The sequence below is a fragment of the Halichondria panicea genome, chromosome 12, assembly GCF_963675165.1.
Source record: "Halichondria panicea chromosome 12, odHalPani1.1, whole genome shotgun sequence".
NCBI lineage: Eukaryota > Metazoa > Porifera > Demospongiae > Suberitida > Halichondriidae > Halichondria > Halichondria panicea.
In genome coordinates, this window is record NC_087388.1 from 1098474 (window position 1) to 1122603 (window position 24130).

Consider the following 24130-nt stretch of genomic DNA (forward strand, 5'->3'; position numbering starts at 1 on the left):
AATCGAAAATGTGGTCGAAACGATTGAGGTACCGGCCGTGGAAGGGGATGTCGACAAAGGAGACTTTGTAATTCGGATTGAAGCAGTGAGACGACACCTGATCATAATTAGTAAGCACAGTACTGATAATTATTGATTGCACTATTTATAGGGACAACTCTACTCTATTAATAACAGTCGTGCTGAATGGTCATGTACGCATTTAGAAGATGCGTTAATCAAATACTTGCAGCCATCTTATACCGGAGGATACAATAGTTCACATGCATACTGCAATGGTCAACAATAGGAGTGCACCGCTGCAAAATTGTAAAATGTGTGCTTTGCTACTATAGTGTTTCAAGTTAGTGCATGTAGTGCTCTAATGTAATGCTTTTTGGAGCAGATTATAGGAACATACTGCAAGCTACAGTGGAACCCCTCTATAACGGACATCTTTGGGGAACAATGTTTTCGCCTTTATACAGAGGTGGCCTTTGTTGAGAGGTTGTTTTGTTCATTTGGGACCTGGGTGCCTGGCCGTTATAATTATAGCAGCTGGCCTTTATTCGGAGGTGGTTGTTAACAGAGGTTCCACTGTAATTGATAGTAATCCCTATGCACTCATGACACTTTTGCAGGCACTGCTGGAGTATTTGGCATTAATTTGATTTCCTTTGCAACTACCATAACATATTTTATATTGTTTGTCACAATACTTAACATGATTGTACCAAGGACGCCCTTGATTGCACTATACAACTCTTGACATTGTAAACTGGTTCTCACTCAACACATGTATATAAATACCTGTTATGGCTTTTTGAAGCCATAGGAGCAGTATCGCCCTCATTTTGGATGAGGAAAACTTGAAGAGAGATACAGGTACAGCAAATCAGTGTGTGCAATTGATGAAACCATATAGCGTTCCTTCACTTTCATCACAGTATAGGCCTAATTAAACTGCACCAAGCAAGGAATGCTCACTGCCTCTGCATGTTTCTTTGTGTAAATGCTGTCAAATTAATTAGCCAGATTGATGATTTAGGCCCTTTGCTAGATCTAACCAGCTATCTGTGAAACACGCGCCAATCTAGTCTTCCTGACATGTGAAAAGAAGTGACGAGCTGACACTTAACGAAAAGATTCTTATATAGACACACGTCATGTATAGACACACGTACGCCAGCTAAATTGTTATATCAATAATTTTTATGATACTGGAACACTGAATTGTGTGTGACTTGACACATTCATTTTAATTTACCACAACTTCCATTTCCTCTGACATTTTAACTTCCTGTTTGACATGTGCAATAAAATCTCTATACTTGATTTGAAGAAGCCTTGAAATTAAACAAGCAACCAAGCAGACTGTACCAGTTGTCCCATCACAAGACTAGAGACAAAAAGTGGTTTTCTAAGGTAAAAACTCACTTTTGTGAATTCTGATCTGTTTTATGAATAGCTCTCTTTTACATGTTGTTTGTACCACTCTTATGCACACTACCTAACATAAGTGTCTGCATGCAGAAACCTGCTCCCAGTCCTTTAATTAATAGCTCATCTTACTAATAATTATAGCTAGTGTTTAGAATTTGTATTGATTGTATAGAGGTTATTCTGCATACCATATAATTATTGTGTACTATAGGGCTCAGTGAACCCCGGACCCTGGGCCCTAGGATCCAGTGACTCTTAAGATTTAATTAGTGACCCCCATAAACACTGCATAAATTTTACAAAACACTCAGTGACCGGGGATCACTGGATCCTCCAATACTGCATGGGTTTTAATAAGTTCAAGGAGGCTCTTTTGGTTGCAAATTTCGAGTCATTGCAAACGAATGACACTCAAAGTAAGCGCATGCAATTTCGCTAGAAACGCAGTATATAGGCCTTGTATACCTTCATTCGTAAGGGATTACTCAAACCAGTATGCGAGTAACACAATAGTAAATTGTCTTTATATTGTCTGCATGTGTACATGTGTTGCGTGTAGTACAATTGCATTGTGTGCTGCATGTGTGTTGTGTGTAATGGCATTGTATAGCACAGTGACTCAGTGGCAGTGACTCAGTGGTAGATCCAGGAAAAATGAAAGAGGGATTCCAAACCAGGGCCGTAGATAGCTTAGTGTGCAGGGGTGGTAAAATAAAAGCTGAACATTTTTTTAGTAAAAAAAGGTCAACTGTTATTTCATATCCTCTGAGTATGGCAACTTGCTGTGGCACCAACTTAGACCAACTAAAACAAGGTAGCTTGAGCTAGAAAGGTACTCCTGCTTCCAGAGGCGCAGTGGAGCTCAGAATTTTACCTAAAAAACAGGTCATCACTCGTTCTCAACAGTCAGCATGCGCATCAGATAGCCCTGCCCACATCTCAATTTCATTACATCATTCTAATCGATAAAAGCATTGTGCATGTGCAGTATTTTGGCAGATCTAGAATGCCAGGGGGGCAACTGCCCCCTGCCCCCCGCTGTCTACGGCCCTGCAAACTAACGAGCGCATAGTGCGAATAATTGTGGGGTTACGCCCACTTCCGGTCACATGTTGTGCAGTAAGATTAAGGAAAATCCCATTCTCAGCCTGGGAAAGTCCCATAATAGACTTGCGTAGAGCTAACTAGCTGCCACGAACAGTCAACTAGCTAGCCTATAGGCTAACCATTGACTTTGAACACTCCTTTGGCAGTTGATACATCAAAACAACAGGTACAGGTTACAATGAAAGCATGCCTCGGTGGAGATGCCAAAGCTACATAACATAAAGCTACTAATACTTTTATACACGTACGTGATGAACATTATTTTGCTGCATGCAAACTAAGAGTGGGTAATGATCGACCATGATTGTCGTTAAAAACGATCGATAAAAAGTTCAAGTCTAAAATCATAGATATAAGAGGGAGAGGGATGGGAAACGGAGCACGTGCGCACAATCACTTCTGTGTAATGCCAAAAGTTGATCCGCGTTACGGCTCTAGACACCCCGCCAACCCAGCGGGAAATGTTATTACTATCATTCACAGCTCCCCACTGGGACTCTTAGTCCTGTGCTGAGCATCCACGCCTACTGTGCATCATATAGAAGCGTTGTGTATCTCACCAAGAGCTTGAAAACTTTCAAAGGCAGTTTTTTGAGTGTTGTATTATCGTTTCGGCTCTATCTAGTGGCTTTGTGTACCTTCTACAAGGAGAGGCTGTGACTACAGCCCAAAATATTAATGATTCCCTCTTTCTTAAGTAGCTGGGCATTGTATGCAAGTAAAATCAAAGCCACTTGGCTTTAGGTTGGTAAGTAATGTTCATTTTTGTCTTAGTAAGCTGGTTTTTAAAAGCATACTTTTTGGGTACCCATTTAGAAAGTTACATCAATGATTGAATGTAGGTACATGTCTCTTTGTATTCATTGATAGTTGGTTCATCGTATCGGCACAGTAATTTACAACAGAACTTTGCTACATTTCCATAATTCTCTATCATGTCTGTGACTGTACTGGAATACTCAACGGTACAGACAGAGCTCCTCTCAAGAATTTGCTGTCCAAGCTGCTTTTTACTGCTTGGAGGGTCTCACTAACTATTGCTGCTACCTTGTTGTGACTGTTCCACTAGCCATTGCTAATACATGGAGCTCAGTAGCTAGTTTATAGCCTAGTACTAGCTAAAAGCATGGGTTGGAGGAAATAAAGAAGAAAACATTGACCGAAACGCGGATCGTCAATGCTATTTACGTAGCGTTTCCCATCCCTCTCCCTCTTATATCTATGCTAAAATTAATGGATGCCATCAGCAGAGCCTTGCAGCTCTATTCTCACTCTTGCAGCTACCAATAGGATACAATAGCTAGCGTTCTAGTGCAGAGCTAACTAGTAAGTAGAGTAGCAACACTCGGTAAACAAGTTTGGCTGCGTGCTCTTCTGAAAAGGTCTGAAAAGGCTACAATGGCATTCCAAGTAAGCAAAACTAGGCATAACTCGAGAACGAAGCTTTATTTTGCAAATCCACGAATGAAAACATTACTAGAAGCCTATAGAAACTCTTACTTGCACTTCATTGATCCTTGAGCATCTGTAGCAGTCTACACAAACAGACACACACAAACACACTACCGTATACCTCGCTTGCGCATGCGCACCGAGGCATAATCATTGATACAACAGCTACAAATCATACAATAGCTACAAAAACTGATAGAAAGCTAGCTGGTAGCTGTACTAAAGCCATAATAGCTAGCCTGGCTGAAAGGGGGGATCCGCGGCACCCTGAGATCTCCCCCTGGATCCGCCACTGAGTGTTACCTAATTATGCCTCAGTGCACGTGCGCAAGCGAGGTATACGATAGTGTATTTGTGTGCGTGTGCGTGTGTGTGTGTGTGTGTGCTGTTTAATAAATGTCAACTGATCACCATACTCACAAATCCCTACTATAATATACACTTTCAATTTATGCCATCAGTGTCATGCAATACATCAGTCCCACTTTCAATTTATGCCTCAGTGTCATGCAATACATCATCATGTCAGTATCAAGTTTTTTACCTTTACTATAGTAATTCTACTTATAAAGGTGCTATAATTATTATAGTGTTTATTTAGTGATGTTATATACTTGTGCTTGGCTCGGTATTGACGGAGGCCCGAGGGTTGCAGGCCCGAGCAAACACCACTACCATAGCCAATATTATCCAATGTGCGCACAAGTGAAGCTGTGTAACAAACTGATTTGTTGCATCTCCGAGTCACATCATTCCTTTTATAGGACACCTAGTAGACAAATGCTTGTGGTGTGTTGCGCATGCACTGGATGTCATGAAATACTTAACGCTGACCACAGTTAAATTTAACCATGCATGTATTACTATATACAAGTGATGTTTTCAGGTATGCATGGGGTAGGTGGGTGGTCTTTATGTGTAACTTCAGCCTTACTGTGCATGCCAATATAAACTGGTGGAGTGTTTAATATTGTTGGCATAAATAGTCTTCTTGCATTTCTTGCTGAAATTAGCGTGGGAAGTATGCTTTGCGCACAGAGACCATGCAGTCACTTTAGGCATAGCTAGCAGGTTCCTACCTGGAAACTGTGCTTTATATATACGGTTCAAATGCAAAGAACACTCATCCTCGTTTAGATGAGGACATCTTGGAGAGATGCAGCAAATCAGTTGATCATCAATGGAAAAACCTTGAAACAGTTGTGACTTGGTTGTGTATGACATCCAACAAGCATACAAGAGTGTACCTTCGCTTACTACAGTAGACCAACACTTGCACTGACATGCATACAGAAATTAGAAATTAATACTCATGCATGCAAGCATGCAAGTTCCTCATTACCCTTTTTTTTGGTATCATGAATGCTGTCAAACTGATGAATCAGATTCAGTTAGCTAGGCCCTTTAAGCTTATCATTGCACATCTATATAATTATATACATGTAGGTCCAGTCTTCCTGTGAAAAAACGTGAGAAGCCGCCACATAACGAAATGCTTCATGCATAATTACAATCACACGTGTATATGAGAGCTATGTGTGTGGTTTCTGGGCAAACATTTTGCGGGGGTGTTGCCTCCTTCCCGTAAAATTTATAGTTACGCCCCCTGAATCAGATTGTAAATGTGCATAAAACATCATCATCAACTCACTCATATCATAAAACCACACCCATATGATGTCATGGATTAGCATGGATTAGCATGCTTAGCAGCTAATCTGCCACGCCTACTATAGGGTGGGCATGCACATGCATGCCGGCACCCAGAGGAGGTACGACATCCGCGTGTCATCCGCATGTCTTTAACACACACATTCCTTAGGTCAATGTTCGGAATGTGTGTGTTAAAGACATACGGATGACACGCGGATGTCGTACCTCCTCTGACCGGCACCTGCAGTTGCCAGACCCTTCTGCGTGGCTTGCATTGTGACCATATGGCAGGTTATGTAACAGTCACGTGACTATATATCACTGTAATGTAACAAAACCACACCTTGAAAAGTATCATCGCCTTCTGATAAATACCCACTAACATTTTTAAATACCCATGGACATAATTATAATAAATACCCATGGACATTTATATACCCATAGACATTTATAAATACCCATGGATATATATAAATACTCATAGATACCCATGGACATACAGGGGCGGATCCAGGGGGTGGTTTTGAGGAGCTGAAGCCCCCCCTTTTGAAAAAACTAGATTACTTATGTATTGCTAGTCTGAGGTTACAACAATTTTGCCACCAACCTTGTTACTTATGCATCTGCATGTAGACTCACTGGCTTAAGAGATGCTAGACAACAGCCAAGTCTAGCTACTAAGAGTATAAAGGATGTACGTAGGCTAGCTAGATCGAACTAATAAAGTGCATAGGTCAACTATTGCTTGCTGAGTCAGCTCCTTGTGTAGCCTAGATCATATCCCAGGCCTCTCTTCCTAGGCCAAGGAGGCTATTGTGCATGCTGTTGAGCTGCAACATGGAGCAGATCTCAGACTTTTCAGCTAGTTGCAAGGAAGCAGCCTTACCTCCTCTCACTCTCAGTGCAGTCTGGGTAGGCATTGTGATTCTTTCATGTACCAAGAGTGCATGAATGTAGATTTAACATCTACAGTATACATCCTTTTGTTGATTAGAACGAGTTTTTTGTATTAACTTTTTCATATTCAGTATTCACTTATTAATATGACAGTTCAAAGGTAAAAGTGTGAGCAAATTGTAAAAAGCAAAAAATTTCGCCTCCGGCAAGGCGGGAGGGGGATGCTCCCCCTCCCATACCCACCCCCTGGTTGGCTCTGCCACCCTCGTACGGGGCTTCGCCCCTTTCTACTAGCCCCCCCCTTTCATTTTTCCTGGATGCGCCCGACATATCATAAATACCCATTAAATGTCTATGGGTATAATTATAATAAATATAATTATTATAATTATATATACCCATAGACATTTATAAATACCTATGGACATTTATAAATACCCATGGACATATATATATGTCTCACTTTTGAGACAAACGGCACCTCATAGTATGTGTGTGTGTGTCTGCATTGTGTAGACTGCTACAACTGTTCAAGGATCAATGAAGTGCAAGTAAGAGTTTCTATAGGCTTTTCTAGTCATGTTTTCTTGGATTTTAATTCGTGGATTTGCAAAATAATGCTTTGTTCTCAAGTTTTGCTTACTTGGAATGCCATTGCAGCCTTTTCAGAAGAGTCAGTGCATAGAAAAACTTGTCCATGCATGGAGTGTTGCTACTCTATTTAGTAGTTAGCTCTGCACTAGAACGCTAGCTATTGGTAGCTGCAAGAGTGAGAAGAGAGAGCTGTAAGGCTCTGCTGATGCAGCCATTCATTTATATAGACTTGGACTTTTGGCATCAATTGTTTAACAATACCCACTCTTTGTTGTTCTCTGTGTGGTTCTGGATTGCAGCAAAATTAATGCAAAAAATGTTTATCATAAATTATGATAATTATAATGTGTGTATAAAAGTGTGAAAGCTATTGCAATAACTATGTTATGTAGCTTTGACACCTCCACCGAGGCATCAGCTGTTGGTGCATACATGTTATACCTTATTACGTAATATTTACTACAATTTAAACCATAATTTGTTGCTGTCAAGTTGTACTTTGGACTCTAGCATTTAGCCTCGCTATTGTTTAACATTTCCATTCTTTGTTCATGCGAGCCCCACCCAGGGCCTCCATCACTGTATTTTGTGCTCCTGCAGCCATTTTGTACTCGCTTTGCTCTCTATCTATAAGAATTGTTGGTACAGCAATAAGTGAAGTCAATTGGCATGAATGCTTGCTATAGCTTAGCTACAGTATTCCAATTGCATATAGCGTAATAGAACCTTATAGGTCTAGCCTGTCTAGTATCACTTAGCTAACTATTTGTTCGTACCGAGAAAGGGCTCAAACATCAGCACCCGCAATGCTTTCACTGTATTATTTTGTTGTGTGCCTTAGATTACACATCTAATAACATTTTACCAGCTCATAATTATATTTCCCGCGCTCATCTCAGTGTACTAAAGCAAAGAGTTGTATCAGTAAACTTGGCAATTCGACCCAGCCTGAAAAATAATGTTCTGAGTCTGCCGTACCCTCGCGAAAATACGCCCACCCTTTTCTGCAAGAAGTTTAGGCTTATTAGGGGACTGGGTGTATAATCGCGAGTGGTAAGTTTTCACTTGAATATACGCCCACCCGCGGCCTCAAATCAAGGCTTACACTTATGGTTGATTGCAGTACAGTGGAACCTCCATAAAATAGACACCATTAGGGAACAACCTTTTGGCCGTTAATTAAAGGTGGTCTTCCTTGGGAGATTTCGATTGCCAGCTATGTATGCTCTCTGAGCCATTTCTTGCTGCAAATGAATCTTAGAGCTTAATTGCTAACTGCTTCTTTAGCTCATACAAGCTTTGAAAAGGCAAGCTACAGCTACAATTGTGCAAAATAATGCTATCTCAGCAATAATTTTCTGCTAATTCTGGGTGTGGCTGTCCATTCTGGGAGATTATTTTCCATTGCTAAAGCTGGTTGGGGACTAGAAAGCTTCGTTATACGGAGTAGAGAGGTGGTCGCTCCTGAGAGGTTGCTTTACATTGAAGTCATTGTAGTTTCAATCCGGACCTGAGCTCTTGGCCGTTATATAGCGTGTGCAGTGGTAGCCTCGAGACCAGGCCGATTAAAATACGGCCTGGTCTCTATTGCATGGGTGATAGTGCACATGCGCGAACTGAGTCACCCAGAATACCGTAAACTAGTTTGTTTACTAGTTTCTTTCCGTATTAATTTTAACAAATACTTGTCTCCTGTGAAGCTGTGGCTTATGCTCTCTATTGCGTTGTCGAGAAGACTTGCTGGCTAGCTGTGGCCCTCTATGGTGTTGTCGAGAAGGCTTGCACACTAGTCTGAAGCCATAAGAAGCTCTCATTTGTACAGAAACCAAATTTAAAACATCATGACCATCCAACAATCATAGAGGTAGATGAGAGCCTCTTCTGGTTTCAGACTAGTGTGCAAGCCTTCTCGACAACACCATAGAGGGCCACAGCTAGCTAGCTAGGCTATAAAGCCACATAGTAGATAGTACGTGGGCGTGTATGGACCACGCCTATGATTAATTACACATGCAATAGGTACCAGGCCGTATTTTTATCGGCCTGGATTCGAGGCTAGTGCAGTGGCGGATCCAGGGGGAGATCCCAGGGTGCCACAGATCCCCCCTTTCAGTCTAGCTATTGTGGCTTTACTATACAGCTACCAGCTAGCTATTTATCAGTTTTTGTAGCTATTGTAGTTTGATTCAATGATTGTACCTGTTGTTTTGATGTATCAACTGCCAAAGGAGTACGTGTTCAGGTTAGCCTAGGCTAGCTAGTTGACTGTTCGTGGCAGCTAGCTAGCTCTACGTAAGTCTATTATGGGACTTCCCCTGGCTGAGTATGGGATTTTCCCCAGTCACGTGTGACCGGAAGTGGGTGTAATCCTAAAAAAGTTCACGCTGCGCGCTTGTTAGTTTGGAACCCCCCTTTCATTTTTCCTGGATCCACCACTGGTGTGGTTGCTCTTTGGAGGTGGTCGTTAATGGAGGTTCCACTGTATATTGTAGTTTTTTTGTACAGAGATCAAAGGAAAAACGAATAACTAACTATAATGCGTGATTATGCCTCAGTGCGCATGTGCAAGCGAGGTATATTGTAGATCTAGTGTGTGTGTGTGTGTGTGTGTGTGTGTGTGTGTGTGTGTGTGCGTGCGTGCGCAGGGGCGTAGCCAGACTTTTGAGACAGGGGTTTCCTTAGGAAAATCAGCGCCGCGAAATGTTGACCACGCCCACTTCCGGTGCCACACCCTCTTGATTGGGGCACACTAGCCTCGATTCCAGGCCGTATTTTAATCGGCCTGGAATCGAGGCTAGGGGCACACCTACTGCTCATTGACTTTTTTTACATGTTTGTGAGAAGCTAGCTAGCTAGCTATAGACATACTAAAAGGCAGGTGTTAATTAATTGTGTATTGCTAGTCTAGCTGAGCACAATTAAATGTCATTTACCTGAGAGGTTTCATGTGGCTGAGATTGTTCTAAACTTATACTTCCTGAATAAAGTTGTGCTTAGAGCTGAGTCTGAGAATACTGGGATTGATACTAGAACTTAAGTCTTGGTCTTCTTTATTTGAGGTAGCTAGCTAGCTGAGACTAGCTGAGACAAAGCCAAAGTGAAACGCTTCATGGCGCCATCTCTAGCTCTGCTGATGATTGATTTGTAGCCACGTGCATGAAAAGATGGGCAGGGCTGCTTGATTTCAATTATAATTTTCTCAGCAGCTCCTGGGGGGGTTTCTGGGCAACCAGGAAACAATGGTAGCTACGCCCCTGGTGCGTGCGTGTGTGTAGACTGCTACAGCTGCTCAATGATCAGTGAAGTGCAAGTAAGAGTTTCTATAGTCATGTTTTCTTGGATTTTAATTTGTGGATTTGCAATATAATGCTTCGTTCTCGAGTTATGCGTATAGTTTTGCTTACTTGGACTTTCATTGCAGCCTTTTCAGAAGAGTGCGTAGCAAAACTTGTTTACCGAGTGTTGCTACTCTACTTAGTAAAACTCGTTCTAATAATTATCTCAAAAAGTAAGAGGCCAATTGAAGTGCCACATGTAGCTGAGGTGTTGGCCTGTCAATATACAGTGTCAAGTTGCAGCTGTCCCCTGTTAGCTAGCTTCTATTATATAGACGTCGATTATTGATCGAATTTATTTTGTTTCGGTTTAAGCATTTATGCAGCTCTAGTTCATCCGCCATGAGAAAGTCTTTGTGAAGCACTAACAAGCTGCTACGTACCTGTATCTATAGTAGAGAGTCAAAGTTCACTGAGGCTACTATTTGAGTGCGGCTACTAAATAAATCGCAAAGGAGGTTACTAATATTTTATACAAGAGCGGCCTCTGATCGAGCATATACGGTAGCTGACTACTTTATCTCTGATGACTTACTCTATATTTATGGACTGCAATTCATTGACCATTGTACAGGACGTGCACATGTATGATGTCATACACTGGGTTAATTATCAACTTGATAAACAAACACATGACATTGTATGCAGCCTACGTGTACAATGAACCAAACAAAAAACTATATTGATAGGCACAAACTACTTTCGCGTCATTACGACGTTAACATTTTTACCCCACTCCTCCCCTCTAAACTTTACATGAATTCACTATTTGGGCGTAGCCTGGGGATGGGCCACACCCATCTAAACAGTCACCGTTCTAAAAAGGTGAAAGTCTAGTGCTTCTTTGATCAGCTTTTGCTTGCTTTTATTGCTTGCTGTCTGAATCCATTTTGAACCCTAGATCCTGGCAAAATCAATTTTCCTCTTTCTTGGTAAGCCACGATCAGGTTTTGTTTTGCCATCACCATAGCACTTCAGATGCCATGGCACAAGTAGCATCAGCCTTCAGTCCTTCACTAGGCATTGCTTGTGAGAATGGTATTCAGAAACATAAGAGGAGAATCTCAGAACGAAACTTTAATTTGCAAATCCATTAAAAGAAAAGGTTACTATATACCAGTGGTGCATGTAGCCAGGGTGTGACAAAGGGGGCAAATGCCCCCCCTTTTTCTGGATCTCTTCTTACCAGTCTCAGCTCTAGCTATACGTTCTTTGTTTCTGTTGGAATTATCAGTTACACGCATGTGCAAACAGATATGGGTGGGGCATTGCAGAATCTGAGAATGGGTGGGTGTGATTGCATGCTCACACCGGGCCACAAATGCAATATGGGTCCATGTGGCATAACCAAGAATCACATTCACAAACCAGAGATTGAAGAGCCTCAAACTCTGGATAATTTAAGCCACAGAGCTAACTCTCAATCAATATCAAGTATCAAGTCCAACTTTTGACTAGAATCTTAGCCTCCACTGATGACAGGAAGTGAAATTCAACCGCAACTAATTAAAAGGGGTGTGACTTACGGCCAAAGTTGTTTCTTATATAGAAGCCTATAAAAGTGTTTACTTGCACTTCATTGATTATAGTGTATGAGCAGCGATAGCAGTCTACACAGACAGACACACACACATACAACCGTACACCTTGCTTGCGTATATGAACTGATACGAGGTATAATAATAGTGGCTTCAACGCATTCAAGAGAACATGGTACAATGATATTTTAGATCCTTATACCAAAAGCGGAATATCGGTGACACCATTATTAACCTTTAGTTCACCTGATAATAATTATATGGGCCAATTATACGGAACCCCTCTACCACGGACACCTTTGGAGAACAATGTTTTGGCTTTTATACAGAGGTGGCCTTTGTTAAGAGGTTGTTTTGTACACAAACTGTTCATTTGGAACCTGGGTACCTGGCCGTTATAATTATAGCAACTGGCCTTTATTCGGAGGTGGTTGTTAACAGAGGTTCCACTGTAATGTGATCCCAAGTCCTGCGTCGGTCGTGAAGCTTGTCACAGACCTGCTTTGGTTATCCCAGACGTCAATGGTTTATCCATGCATTTAATCATCCCATGAATCACTTCATGCAATTTTCCTCCATCTTGATTGATAGGTTGCATTGATCTCACGTGATCTAGTTTTAGAGGGATATTTATCGATTATCTTATACAATATTTTTTATAGAAAATTGATTGTCGAAGATCACTCATGCGTAATCAACAACCATCAGTACGATTTCATATCGCCAGTTACATTCTGTCGGAAGTTTGTCGCGAACGGTGTTCCATAATTATATGCAATTGCAACTCCACATTTGGAGTTTCCTATTATTGTCATACTATCCATAATTAGAATATCACAAATGTGTGAGTAGCTGTACTTAAATAAATATTTTATGATTGAACAATTCTGTGAAAATCTGCTGATACCTTTGTGTAGATGAGCACATCATTGATGCGAGCTGTGGCAAATGATCATGTCAATGTTTTCGATGCGTTAGTCAAAGAATTTAAAAACAATTGTCATGTCCAAGGTTACAGAAGTCGAAATCTACTTCACTATGCATGCAAAGGTGGCCATGTAGAACTGATAGACAAGCTGGTGATGGAATATGGCCTCGAACCCACAGTTAGTGATGATGATGGAGACACACCTCTTCATATTGCAGCCGCTACAGGACATGTTGAAACAGTGAGACACCTGATCAGTAAGCACAGAGCTGATATTCATTGCACTAATAATAAGAACAGCACATCATTGATGCTAGCTGTGGCAAATGGCCATGTGAATGTTTTCGATGCGTTGGTCAAAGAATTTAAGAACAATTGTCATGTCCGAGGTTACAAAAGTCGAAATTTAGTTCACTATGCATGCGATGGTGGACATATAGAACTAATAGACAAGCTGGTGATGGAATATGGCCTTGAACCCACAGTTAGTGATGACGATGGAAACACACCTCTACATATTGCAGCTTTGAAAGGACATGTTGAAACAGTGAGACACCTGATCAGTAAGTACGGTGCTGATATCGATTGCACTAATAATCAGAGCAGCACGTCATTGATGCTAGCTGTGAGAAATGGTCATGTCAATGTTTTCGATGCGTTAGTCAAAGAATTTAAGAACAATTGTCATGTCCGAGGTTACAAAAGTCAAAATCTAGTTCACTATGCATGCGAAGGTGGCCAAATAGAACTGATAGACAAGCTGGTGATGGAATATGGCCTCGAATCCACAGTTAGTGATGATGATGGAAACACACCTCTACATATTGCAGCCATGTTTGGACATGTTGAAACAGTGAGACACCTGATCAAAGTATTTAAGAACAATTGTCATGTCCGAGGTTACAGAAGTCGAAATCTAGTTCACTATGCATGCGAAGGTGGCCAAATAGAACTGATAGACAAGCTGGTGATGGAATATGGCCTCGAACCCACAGTTAGTGATGATGATGGAAACACACCTCTACATAGTGCAGCTTCGAACGGACATGTTGAAACAGTGAGACACCTGATCAGCAAGCACAGTGCTGATATCGATTGCACTAATAATAAGAACAGCACATCATTAATGCTAGCTGTGGCAAATGGCCATGTTAATGTTTTCGATGCGTTGGTCAAAGAATTTAGGAACAATTGTCATGTCCGAGGTTACAAAAGTCGAAATCTAGTTCACTATGCATGCAAAGGTGGCCAAATAGAACTGATAAACAAGCTGGTGATGGAATATGGCCTCGAACCCACAGTTAGTGATGATGATGGAAACACATCTCTACATATTGCAGCTTCGAAAGGACATGTTGAAACAGTGAGACACCTGATCAGCAAGCACGGTGTTGATATCGATTGCACTAATAATCAGAACAGCACATCATTGATGCTAGCTGTGAGAAATGGTCATGTCAATGTTTTCGATGTGTTAGTCAAAGAATTTAAGAACAATTATCATGTCCAGCTGGTGATGGAATATGGCCTCAAATCCACAGTTAGTGATGACGATGGAAACACACCTCTACATATTGCAGCCGGAGCAGGACATGTTGAAACAGTGAGACACCTGATCAATAAGCACAGTGCTGATATCGATTGCACTAATAATCAGAACAGCACATCATTGATGCTAGCTGTGGCAAATGGTCATGTCAATGTTTTCGATGCGTTAGTCGAAGAATTTAAGAACAATTATCGTGTCCAAACTTACGAAAGTCGAAATCTAGTTCACTATGCATGCTATGGTGGACATATAGAACTAATAGACAAGCTGGTGATGGAATATGGCCTCGAATCCACAGTTAGTGATGACGATGGAAACACACCTCTACATATTGCAGCTTTGAAAGGACATGTTGAAACAGTGAGACACCTGATCAATAAGCACAGTGCTGATATCGATTGCACTAATAATCAGAACAGCACATCATTGATGCTAGCTGTGGCAAATGGTCATGTCAATGTTTTCAATGCGTTAGTCAAAGAATTTAAGAACAATTATCATGTCCAAGGTTGCGAAAGTCGAAATTTAGTTCACTATGCATGCTATGGTGGACATATAGAACTAATAGACAAGTTGGTGATGGAATATGGCCTCGAATCCACAGTTAGTGATGACGATGGAAACACACCTCTACATATTGCAGCCATGTTTGGACATGTTGAAACAGTGAGACGCCTGATCAGTAAGCACAGTGCTGATATCGATTGCACTAATAATCAGAACAGCACATCATTGATGCTAACTGTGGCAAATGGTCATGTCAATGTTTTCGATGCGTTAGTCAAAGAATTTAAGAACAATTATCATGTCCAAGGTTACAAAAGTCGAAATCTAGTTCACTATGCATGCGATGGTGGACATATAGAACTAATAGACAAGCTGGTGATGGAATATGGCCTCGAATCCACAGTTAGTGATGACGATGGAAACACACCTCTACATATTGCAGCCATGTTTGGACATGTTGAAACAGTGAGACACCTGATCAGTAAGCACAGTGCTAATATCGATTGCACTAATAATCAGAACAGCACATCATTGATGCTAACTGTGGCAAATGGTCATGTCAATGTTTTCAATGCGTTAGTCAAAGAATTTAAGAACAATTATCATGTCCGAGGTTACAAAAGTCGAAATCTAGTTCACTATGCATGCGATGGTGGACATATAGAACTAATAGACAAGTTGGTGATGGAATATGGCCTCGAACCCACAGTTAGTGATGATGATGGAAACACACCTTTACATATTGCAGCTTCGAAAGGTCATGTTAACACAGTGAGACACCTGATCAGGAAGCACAGTGCTGATATCTATTGCACTAATAATAAGAAAAGTACTCCATTGTGTTTAGCTGCGGCATATGGTCATGAGATTGTGATACATACTCTGATAGAGTTTAATTGTAGTCCACACATCAGAGGCTACAATGGTCAAACTCTGCTTCATTATGCATGCCAAAATGGTCATATAAAACTATTAAATAAACTGGTAACTGAACATAAGGTGGATCCATCAATTAGAGACAATGATGGGAACACACCTCTGCATCTTCTGTGTCGTACCCTGCATACGGAAGAAGAGAAATTGAGAATAATCCTTTGTGAGTACCAGTACTGGACAGTGTTTCAAGTTAATAATAACGGTAACACCCCTCTTCACACAGCAACTCGATATGGGCAAGCTGATTGTGCATACTTACTATTGCAGAAGTACAATGCTCCACTATTTGTGCAAAATAAAGATGGTAGGACGGCCCTTGATTTAGCTAAAGCTCTGGGAAATCGACATATTGGTAGTATTTTCTTAAGTCATAATTTTGAAATTCAATCAACCTATGAGCAACTAGATAAACTTGCTAAAAAAGAATTTTCTGGTGAAAAAAACCTCACCAGAATATTTGTTGTAGGTCATCCAGGTGCAGGGAAATCCACACTTGTTGAGACTATTAAGAAAGAAGGTTTCTTCAGCTACTTCAGCACATCAACTGTAAAACTCCACACTGCAGGTATTATTCCAAGTACTTATGACAGTAATGCTTATGGAAGAATGATACTCTATGATTTTGCTGGTGATTCTGAGTACTACTCCTCACATGCTGCAATTATGGAGTCAATCAATACATCGAAAGGAAGTAATATCTATCTGATAGTTTGTGATTTGAGTGAAGGTGAAGAAGCTGCTGTCACTAAATACAGCTACTGGCTTTCATTTCTATCATACAATATTAAGCAATTTTCAAACACGATTATCTTACCAGTGGGAAGCCATGCTGATAATTTCACGAACAAAGCGTCAGTTCAACAAGTATTACGTGTATTAAACGATGTATCACAAAAGTTCTGCAACAGCTCCAATATTGATAATTTACACATAGAACGAAGTGTTGCTCTTGATTGCCGTAACCGAGGAGCTGCAGTCGATAGCATCAAGAAACTTGCTACGAAATTCTTCGATTTAGTATCCCCCGTCAGACTTTCCCCAGAGACAAGGACTCTCTTGGGATTGTTGAGAAAAGATTTTGAACACATTCCAGCTTGTAAAGTAAACCTTCTTATCTTTCACATAGAAGATACTGGAATTCCGTTGCCACTAAATTCTTCATCACTCTACACTCTCATAAGAGAGTTACATGATTTTGGCCTACTAATGTTGATAGAGAAAGAAGGGGACTCCATTAAGAACCACATAATCATTCTCAAGATATCAGCATTCACATCAGATGTACACAATAAACTATTTTCAACGTCTGCTAAAGCTAACCTCACCAAGCACATCGATCAACTCAAGCTCAGCGTAGGTATTATTCCAGAATCACTACTGGAGAAAGTACTGCCAGAGTACATCACAAAAGAAAGTCTACTTAAGCTGCAGTACTGTCACAAAATTGAAAATTTGCACGTGGAAGAGGACCACACTCTTTCTCAAATCACGGTCCCAACAGAGTGTGTAACTAAAGAGAAATATCATCTATTTTTCCCTGCTCTATGTGATCTCAAGCTCGAGGAAATTCAATGGCCAAAGTTCGAAGGTGATAAAATTACCTGGGGATGGTATGCTAAATGTGATGGTGACAGATTTGATTTCTTCCCAACACGATTTCTTCACGTGCTTATCGTTCATCTCTCTCACAACTTTGCACTAAAACAAAGCTTGCCCACAAGACACAGACTCTCTACTACAGCTTCCGATTCTTTGATTGCAGAGGTATATGCTGCCAATCCTCGCTGTCGTGTCTGGTCGACTGGTCTGCATTGGCTTATGAAGAATGGAGTAGAGGTATTTGTCGATATGCCTAAAGATGCTGATAGTAAAGAGTTGATTGTACTAGTAAGGAGTGGCAGCAAAAATCGAGTCGAATGTTTGAACACTCTGCAGCTAGTTATTCAGAAGGTAGTCGAAACAAAAGTTGAATTCTGTGCTAGTATAGTGCCTACTGTTTACCTTCTTGATCCGAGTAACCTCGAGGATGAACCTTTTACAAATGCTAGAAATGCACCTAAATATGCTCTAAGTGATATTGAAGAGGCACTAGCAGAAGGCACTGAGCGAGTCATGGATAAAGAAGGACAATGCTTCTCCTCTCCGATCAATAATTGGATCAGCCCAACAAGTTGGGCCATTACATACTGGAGTAAGTTACCAAAGACGTATGAAGAGAAGAGGACATGCAACTACAATCTATCGTATTATAAATAGGTGTATGTCTAAAAATAGTAAAGAATTTATTGCACTTGCACTTTATATTCTAGACTAGCCTTGTTTTTACTCTATTCCCTAGTGGGCGGTTGGCATATCCTGCTGACTCATCAATAATATGACGCACGCATACACAGTACACATGCATTGTGAGTTGCATGCCCTCTTCTCTTTATACACCCTTAGTTTTACCCACACAAACATCTTTATTAATTCATACGTCATCATTACTACATGTGCACTTTTTACAGATTGGTTGTTTCCAATGGATACAGTCTTGGTTCACTCTCTTTTACAAGAAGTAAATGGTGCTCAATGGAAACTGCTAGGAATGAGTCTTGCGATCCCCTGGAACAAATTAGATGACATTGAGAATGAAGCATCCTTCCCTGGTGACATTGCTAAGAAAGAAGAAGTAATTCGACTATGGATGTCTCAAGAACCCACCTGGACAGTGTTGGTAGACGCTCTCAGTCAATCTGCATATGGATGGTCACAGAATTCAAGTCAAATCTCACAAGAGCACAGTAAGTACCTTAATTATAGTTACCGTATTTACTTGATTAAACGCCCATCTCGTTTAAACGCCCATGATAAAAGCTCTGTCTTTGTCAATAACGCCCGTCATAAATAATCGCCTATGTATGGGGCGTGGCACTGTGGGTGGAGCTGAATTAGCACGTGGAACCAGTTGCAAGCATAATCAGAATAATAGATGATATGGCAAAGAGAGAGATACTGACACGGAGGGAGAAAACCAATCATATCAGTGGCGTAGGAATATTTTTTAAATGGAGAGGGCTCATAGTAGTCTGGCCACGCCCTCCCCAACTTTATATTCTTGCAGAGACTGGAATTCTAGACTGAGGCTCATCATTATCTTTGTAGTAGATCTATCACTTTGCACTGTAGACTTTTGAAACCTAGCCCATCATTGAAATAATCACGTAATTTACAGCTAACTGGCTGCAGCCGGGCATGCTGTAGCTACTAGCTCAACTGCAGGGCTCAACAGTTCAAGATAAACATTGCTCTCCAACAAGTGGGGGGGGTCCAGCTCCTGGATTCCCCCCACTTCCTAAGCCACTGCGTATGACTTAAGATTTAAGCTGAGAGCTCTGCAGCAGCCAAAAAAAGCATAATAACTGCTGCTGTGCAAGAGTTTGGAGTAGACAGAAAAATAAATGCCCGTTTCGAATAAGCTAGCGCCCATCTCGTTTAAACATCCCCTCTACAGACTTCGATATGAAATAAATACCCGGGTGTTTAATAAAGTAAATACAGTATATTCATGAGTGCATTTCTATATAAGTATGCAAAGTGCTTATCTCAAAAGTTGAATTATCTACTGTAGATGTGACTCTACAAGAAAAAATACTCTGCGAAAGCAATTCATCCCTCCGTCCTGATGAGGACTTTCTTCAATCTTTTGCTGCCATTATTAGCTCTCGATGGCAGAGTCTTGCTTCTCCTCTCTCCCTCACTTCTGAAGACATTGTGAGCATCAAGAGAGAGACAAAAGGAGTAAAGCCGACCAGACAAGCACTCGTCATGCTGCAGAAGTGGGCAGCCAGGGAGACGGCAACTTATGGTCAGTTGAGAGAGAGACTCCGAACACTCTCAGTGTTTCATATCTGAGAAAAGTATGTAGATAATTATGTCTGTTTACGATAATGTATCACCTTGTTTGTGTCATGCTTTGCTATTAAATTTAAGCACATCAATTCACAACAGCACTTTCAATTTACATTTTTTCACACTGCACTGCAATACACAGCCTTAAAATAAGCACTTGTTAGTTACTTGATTTTGTTAATTCTTATTAGTCAATTAGTGCTCCCTCAAATAATTTTTGTACTGCAGCTAGAGCTTCAACTAGTATTGTACAAAACTTCTGTAACAGCTCTAAGATTAACTCTAATGTCGTAAACGAGGAGCTGTGAATGACTCATCGTCCTCTGTCGGATTTTCCCCGGAGACAAGCTCTCTTCTGGGATTGTTGAAAAACACTTTGACTACATTCCAGCTTATAAAGTATGCCTCCTTATCTCTCACATAGAAGATACTGAAATTCCGCTCACACCCTAAGAGAGTTACTCACATCAGGTGTACCCATAATGATAATGTTTTCAAAGTCTGCTAAAGCGGACATCACCAATTACATCGATCAATTCAAGCTCAGCGTTGTCATAATTATTACAGAATCGCTATTGCATGGAAAAATACTACCAGAATATACCACAAGCTGTAGTACTGCTGAGAATTTGTACGTGGAAGAGTACCACAGTCTTTCTCAACTCACTTCAGAATCAGTACCAACTGAGAGTGCCACTAAAGAGAAATCTCATCTGCTTTTTTGATCTCTGGGTGAAAGGTGACAACACTACCCAGGATTATGATAAATGTAATGTTGGCAGATTTGACTATTTCCTAACGATTTCCTCATCTCATTTCTCTCCCAGCTTTCATGAAAACAAAGCTTGCCAACAAGCCGCAGGCTCTCTATAATATCTTCTGAATTTTTATTTTCTGATTCTTCTACCTAATTGTTCTTTGATTGCAGAGGTCTGCAATTATGCTGCCAATCCTTGCTGTCATGTCTGGTCTACATGTACTATACTTGGTAAGCAGGCTTATGAAGAATGGAGTGGGTGTATTTGTCGATATGGCTAAAGACGCTGATAGGAAAGAACCTATAATTGCGAGAAGTATGCTAACAAAATATATACACTCTGCATATAGTTTCAGGAAACAAACTTTACTGGTACATATAATTTGTCTTCTGTTTATCTTCTTTATCCGAGCAATCTCAAGGATGAAACTTTTACAAATGCTAGAAATGCACCTAATTATGCTCTAAGAGATATTGATGAAGCATTAGCAGAAGGAACTAAGCAAGTCATGGAAAGAAGGATATGCTTCTCTATTCCGATGAAAGATTGGGTCATCCCAAAAGATGGACTGGATCTACATAATAATTACTGGAGTAAGTTTCAAGCATGCATGCAAGCACGCACACGCACACACCACATGTTGTTTCCAATGGATAGACCCTTAAAGATACAACTCCTAATAATGCGCAGGCACTGATAAACTTATCGATAAAGACAGAAAATGCTCCACTTCAATCAACATTGGATCAGCTCACACACAGTTGATATTCTAGGAGTAAGCAGCATTCAAACTCCAACGTTTAATTTGTCAATGAGCTTAATTATTTCCTTACACTTTTGTACAGATTTGTTGTTTCCGATGTGTGAGTCCATGATTGACTCTGATTTGAACTGCTTAGGAATGAAACGAAGCATCCTTCCCTGGTGATATTGCTAAAAAATAATTCGACTATGGATGTCTCAAGAACCCACCTGGAAAACATTGGTAGACCCTAGCCTCTCGTAGTCAACCTATGATTGGATTGTCCAACGAAACAAGTTAAATCTCACAAGAGCACAGTAAGTATACTACCGTTTAGCAGGTATATTTTGAGGGTAGCGGAATGACTGTTAGAAATTAAGGTTTTCGTGGAATAGCAGTGGGTATAACGGTACATGCTTAACTAGTGAAAACCACGAACATTATACCCTCGTAATATACCCGCTGTATAATAATACGGTATAATTATATAGCTATAATTATAGCTATAATTATTCATTCATTCTATTGTAGACGTGCTTCTACACAAGAAAAGCATTATCGAAAACAATCATCTGTCCGTTCTGACGATAAAACGTTCTCCAATCATTTGCTGCCATCATTGGCTCTCGTTGGCAGTGTCTTGCTTTTCCCCTCTCCCTCACTTCTGAAGACATTGTGAGCATCAACAGAGAGACAAGAGGATCAGAGCCAACCAGATGACAAGCACTCGTCATGCTACATGGTCATACACTTTCCGTGTTTCATATCTGTACCACATTATGTTAGATTTAGCTGCATGCATTCAATTGCACTTACATACTGTAGATATAGCTGTTCAATCCAACACATGTTTGTGTCGCTGAACTTTCAGAACTCATGCCTTGCCACGTAAGCAAAAATTACTTACTGCTACACTTCCAATTGTCATTTTTTTACTGATATAATTAATATAATTATATGCAACATCTTACGTCCTTCAAAATTAGCACATTTTTGTTACTACTGTACAGTTATTCTAATGTTGTCAACTCTGACCAGAATTAAATTAATTTTTGCACTCAGTTCTATATAGATAATGGCCGGTTGTGCATGCAATGTCATGACTTAATTATGTACTGTGTTATTCATCAGTCACTGCCTCTGTTTTAATATTCTCGGATCCAGATTGGCTTTAGCTTATTAATGCCATATCTACCCCTATACACCAATTCGGTTATCCTGACACGTAACATAATTATACGCCAGCTAAATGTGTAGGACATGATATAATTGCGCCAACAGAACCTATATACATTCAGTATGAGTTATTCATCACTTCCTTTCCAGTTCCAGTAACTGTTACATTTAAATGTCATGCAAGTATATACACATCAATAATTCAGTGACTATACAATAAATGCGCATCATAAAAACTCGATATTAGTAAAAGCAGGAGTTCATTAAATAAGTACCAAAAAGTTAATACACACTATACAGCTTCTTTGTTGTGCACAGGGCCCCTTGCTCTGGCCTTGCCCTAGCTTTTGCTTTGCATTTGCCATGGCTGTCAAATTCCAGTGGATCAAAGTTTGCAATTAACTGTTTTGGAACCTTCCTTTAAAATTCCTGGATCCGCCACTGCTCTGTATCACTTCTTCGCTCTTGCAGTGAGGCCGAGGGTCAGAAAGTTGTCAGTGTTCAGTTTAGCAGTTATATTTAATGCAAACAGTCAGCAGTGTTGGGGGTCAGGGGGTGAGTACAATTGCACATGTATATATAGAAGTGTACTGCACCACCATTAAGCCTGTTCAGGCTCTTGTAGCTTCAAAACGGTTGTCACACAAGCAGCGCATTGTTTCCTCTTCTGATATACGCTATATAACACTGGAGCATGATAGAAAGCAAGCACACGCTGTATATCTTCATTTTCAAAACAGGTTACTGCGTTGTCAACGTTTTTCTTGCCTTTTTTTCTTGTCTGTCTAGTCAGCCAGTTCTTAATGTGGCCCGGCTTTCCCTGCAGAAATAGAGCAGTCTGAACATGAGTCAAAATGTGTGCAATTGAAAACACACACAATAGGGCACTGTCAATCCTATAACTGGTTGTACTAATATCTTTAAGATCAATCTACACTACTTGAGTGTACATTTTCGAGGACCTACTCTATGTACCTAATTCTATGCAACCACAACACTTTAGCTGGATTTCCTCCGCAACTGCCATAATAATCTCCTCACGTTATCCAACAATATATACATGACTTGCATCATCAATGTATAGTATACAACTCTGTGCAGAAAATAATTATTATACATACATATACATGCCTTGGCTTTTTGGAACACAGCATCACCCGTTTTAGATGAATACAGTGAATCAAAATTAAATGACCAGATGTGCGATTGATGAAGCCAATGATGTGTGTGACTTGACAGAATCTAAACATTCGAGTAATGTATGGGCAAGAGTACACTCTTGGTATATATGCGTTAGTCACCCATCCATTTGATTTCATAATCTGAAACTTCCTGTTTGAATAAAATCTACTTGTGGTAGTTTATAGTGTCTAACTTGGGGTTGAAGAAGCCTTGAAAAATAATTATATAGGTCACACGCACCAGTCTTCCTGTGAAAAGAAGTGAGAAGCCGCCACATAACGAAAAGTTTCATGCATAATTACAATCACACGTGTATGCCAGCTAAAATTATGATAACTGAACCTCATTCTATGGGTTAGTCAGCACCTTCATTTCTTCGTGACGTATGGAAAAAGAATCCCAAAGTGCTGGCAACATACATAACTGCATATTGCACTAGATCATTACGTATATTTGCATAACG

General features: G+C 40.4%; 1 protein-coding gene across 2 annotated transcripts; it reads left to right on the top strand.

Annotated features, from left to right (window-relative positions):
* Nucleotides 1-870: 870 nt before the first annotated feature.
* On the top strand, nucleotides 871-22371 carry LOC135344747 (uncharacterized). 2 transcript variants are annotated; one of them, XM_064542002.1, is made up of 7 exons: nucleotides 871-1404; nucleotides 12916-18109; nucleotides 18426-18701; nucleotides 19529-21160; nucleotides 21258-21342; nucleotides 21413-21626; nucleotides 21841-22371. In XM_064542002.1, exons 2-4 carry the CDS (start codon nucleotides 12916-12918, stop codon nucleotides 19810-19812), a joined length of 5754 nt encoding a protein of 1917 aa, XP_064398072.1. In that variant the 5' UTR covers nucleotides 871-1404; the 3' UTR covers nucleotides 19813-21160; nucleotides 21258-21342; nucleotides 21413-21626; nucleotides 21841-22371. The 2 variants fall into 2 exon arrangements, with proteins under 2 accessions (XP_064398072.1, XP_064398071.1); XM_064542001.1 differs by having other exon boundaries at nucleotides 21258-21626.
* Nucleotides 22372-24130: the final 1759 nt, after the last annotated feature.

What these genes read in the sequence shown, in the direction of transcription:
- LOC135344747 (XM_064542001.1), top strand. Translation starts at nt 12,916, where the DNA reads ATGAGCACATCATTGATGCGAGCTGTGGCAAATGATCATGTCAATGTT. An exon ending in TTGGGCCATTACATACTGGA is followed by an intron (nt 18,110 to 18,425) that starts GTAAGTTACCAA and finishes CACTTTTTACAG; the next exon opens with ATTGGTTGTTTCCAATGGAT. An exon ending in TCAAATCTCACAAGAGCACA is followed by an intron (nt 18,702 to 19,528) that starts GTAAGTACCTTA and finishes TATCTACTGTAG; the next exon opens with ATGTGACTCTACAAGAAAAA.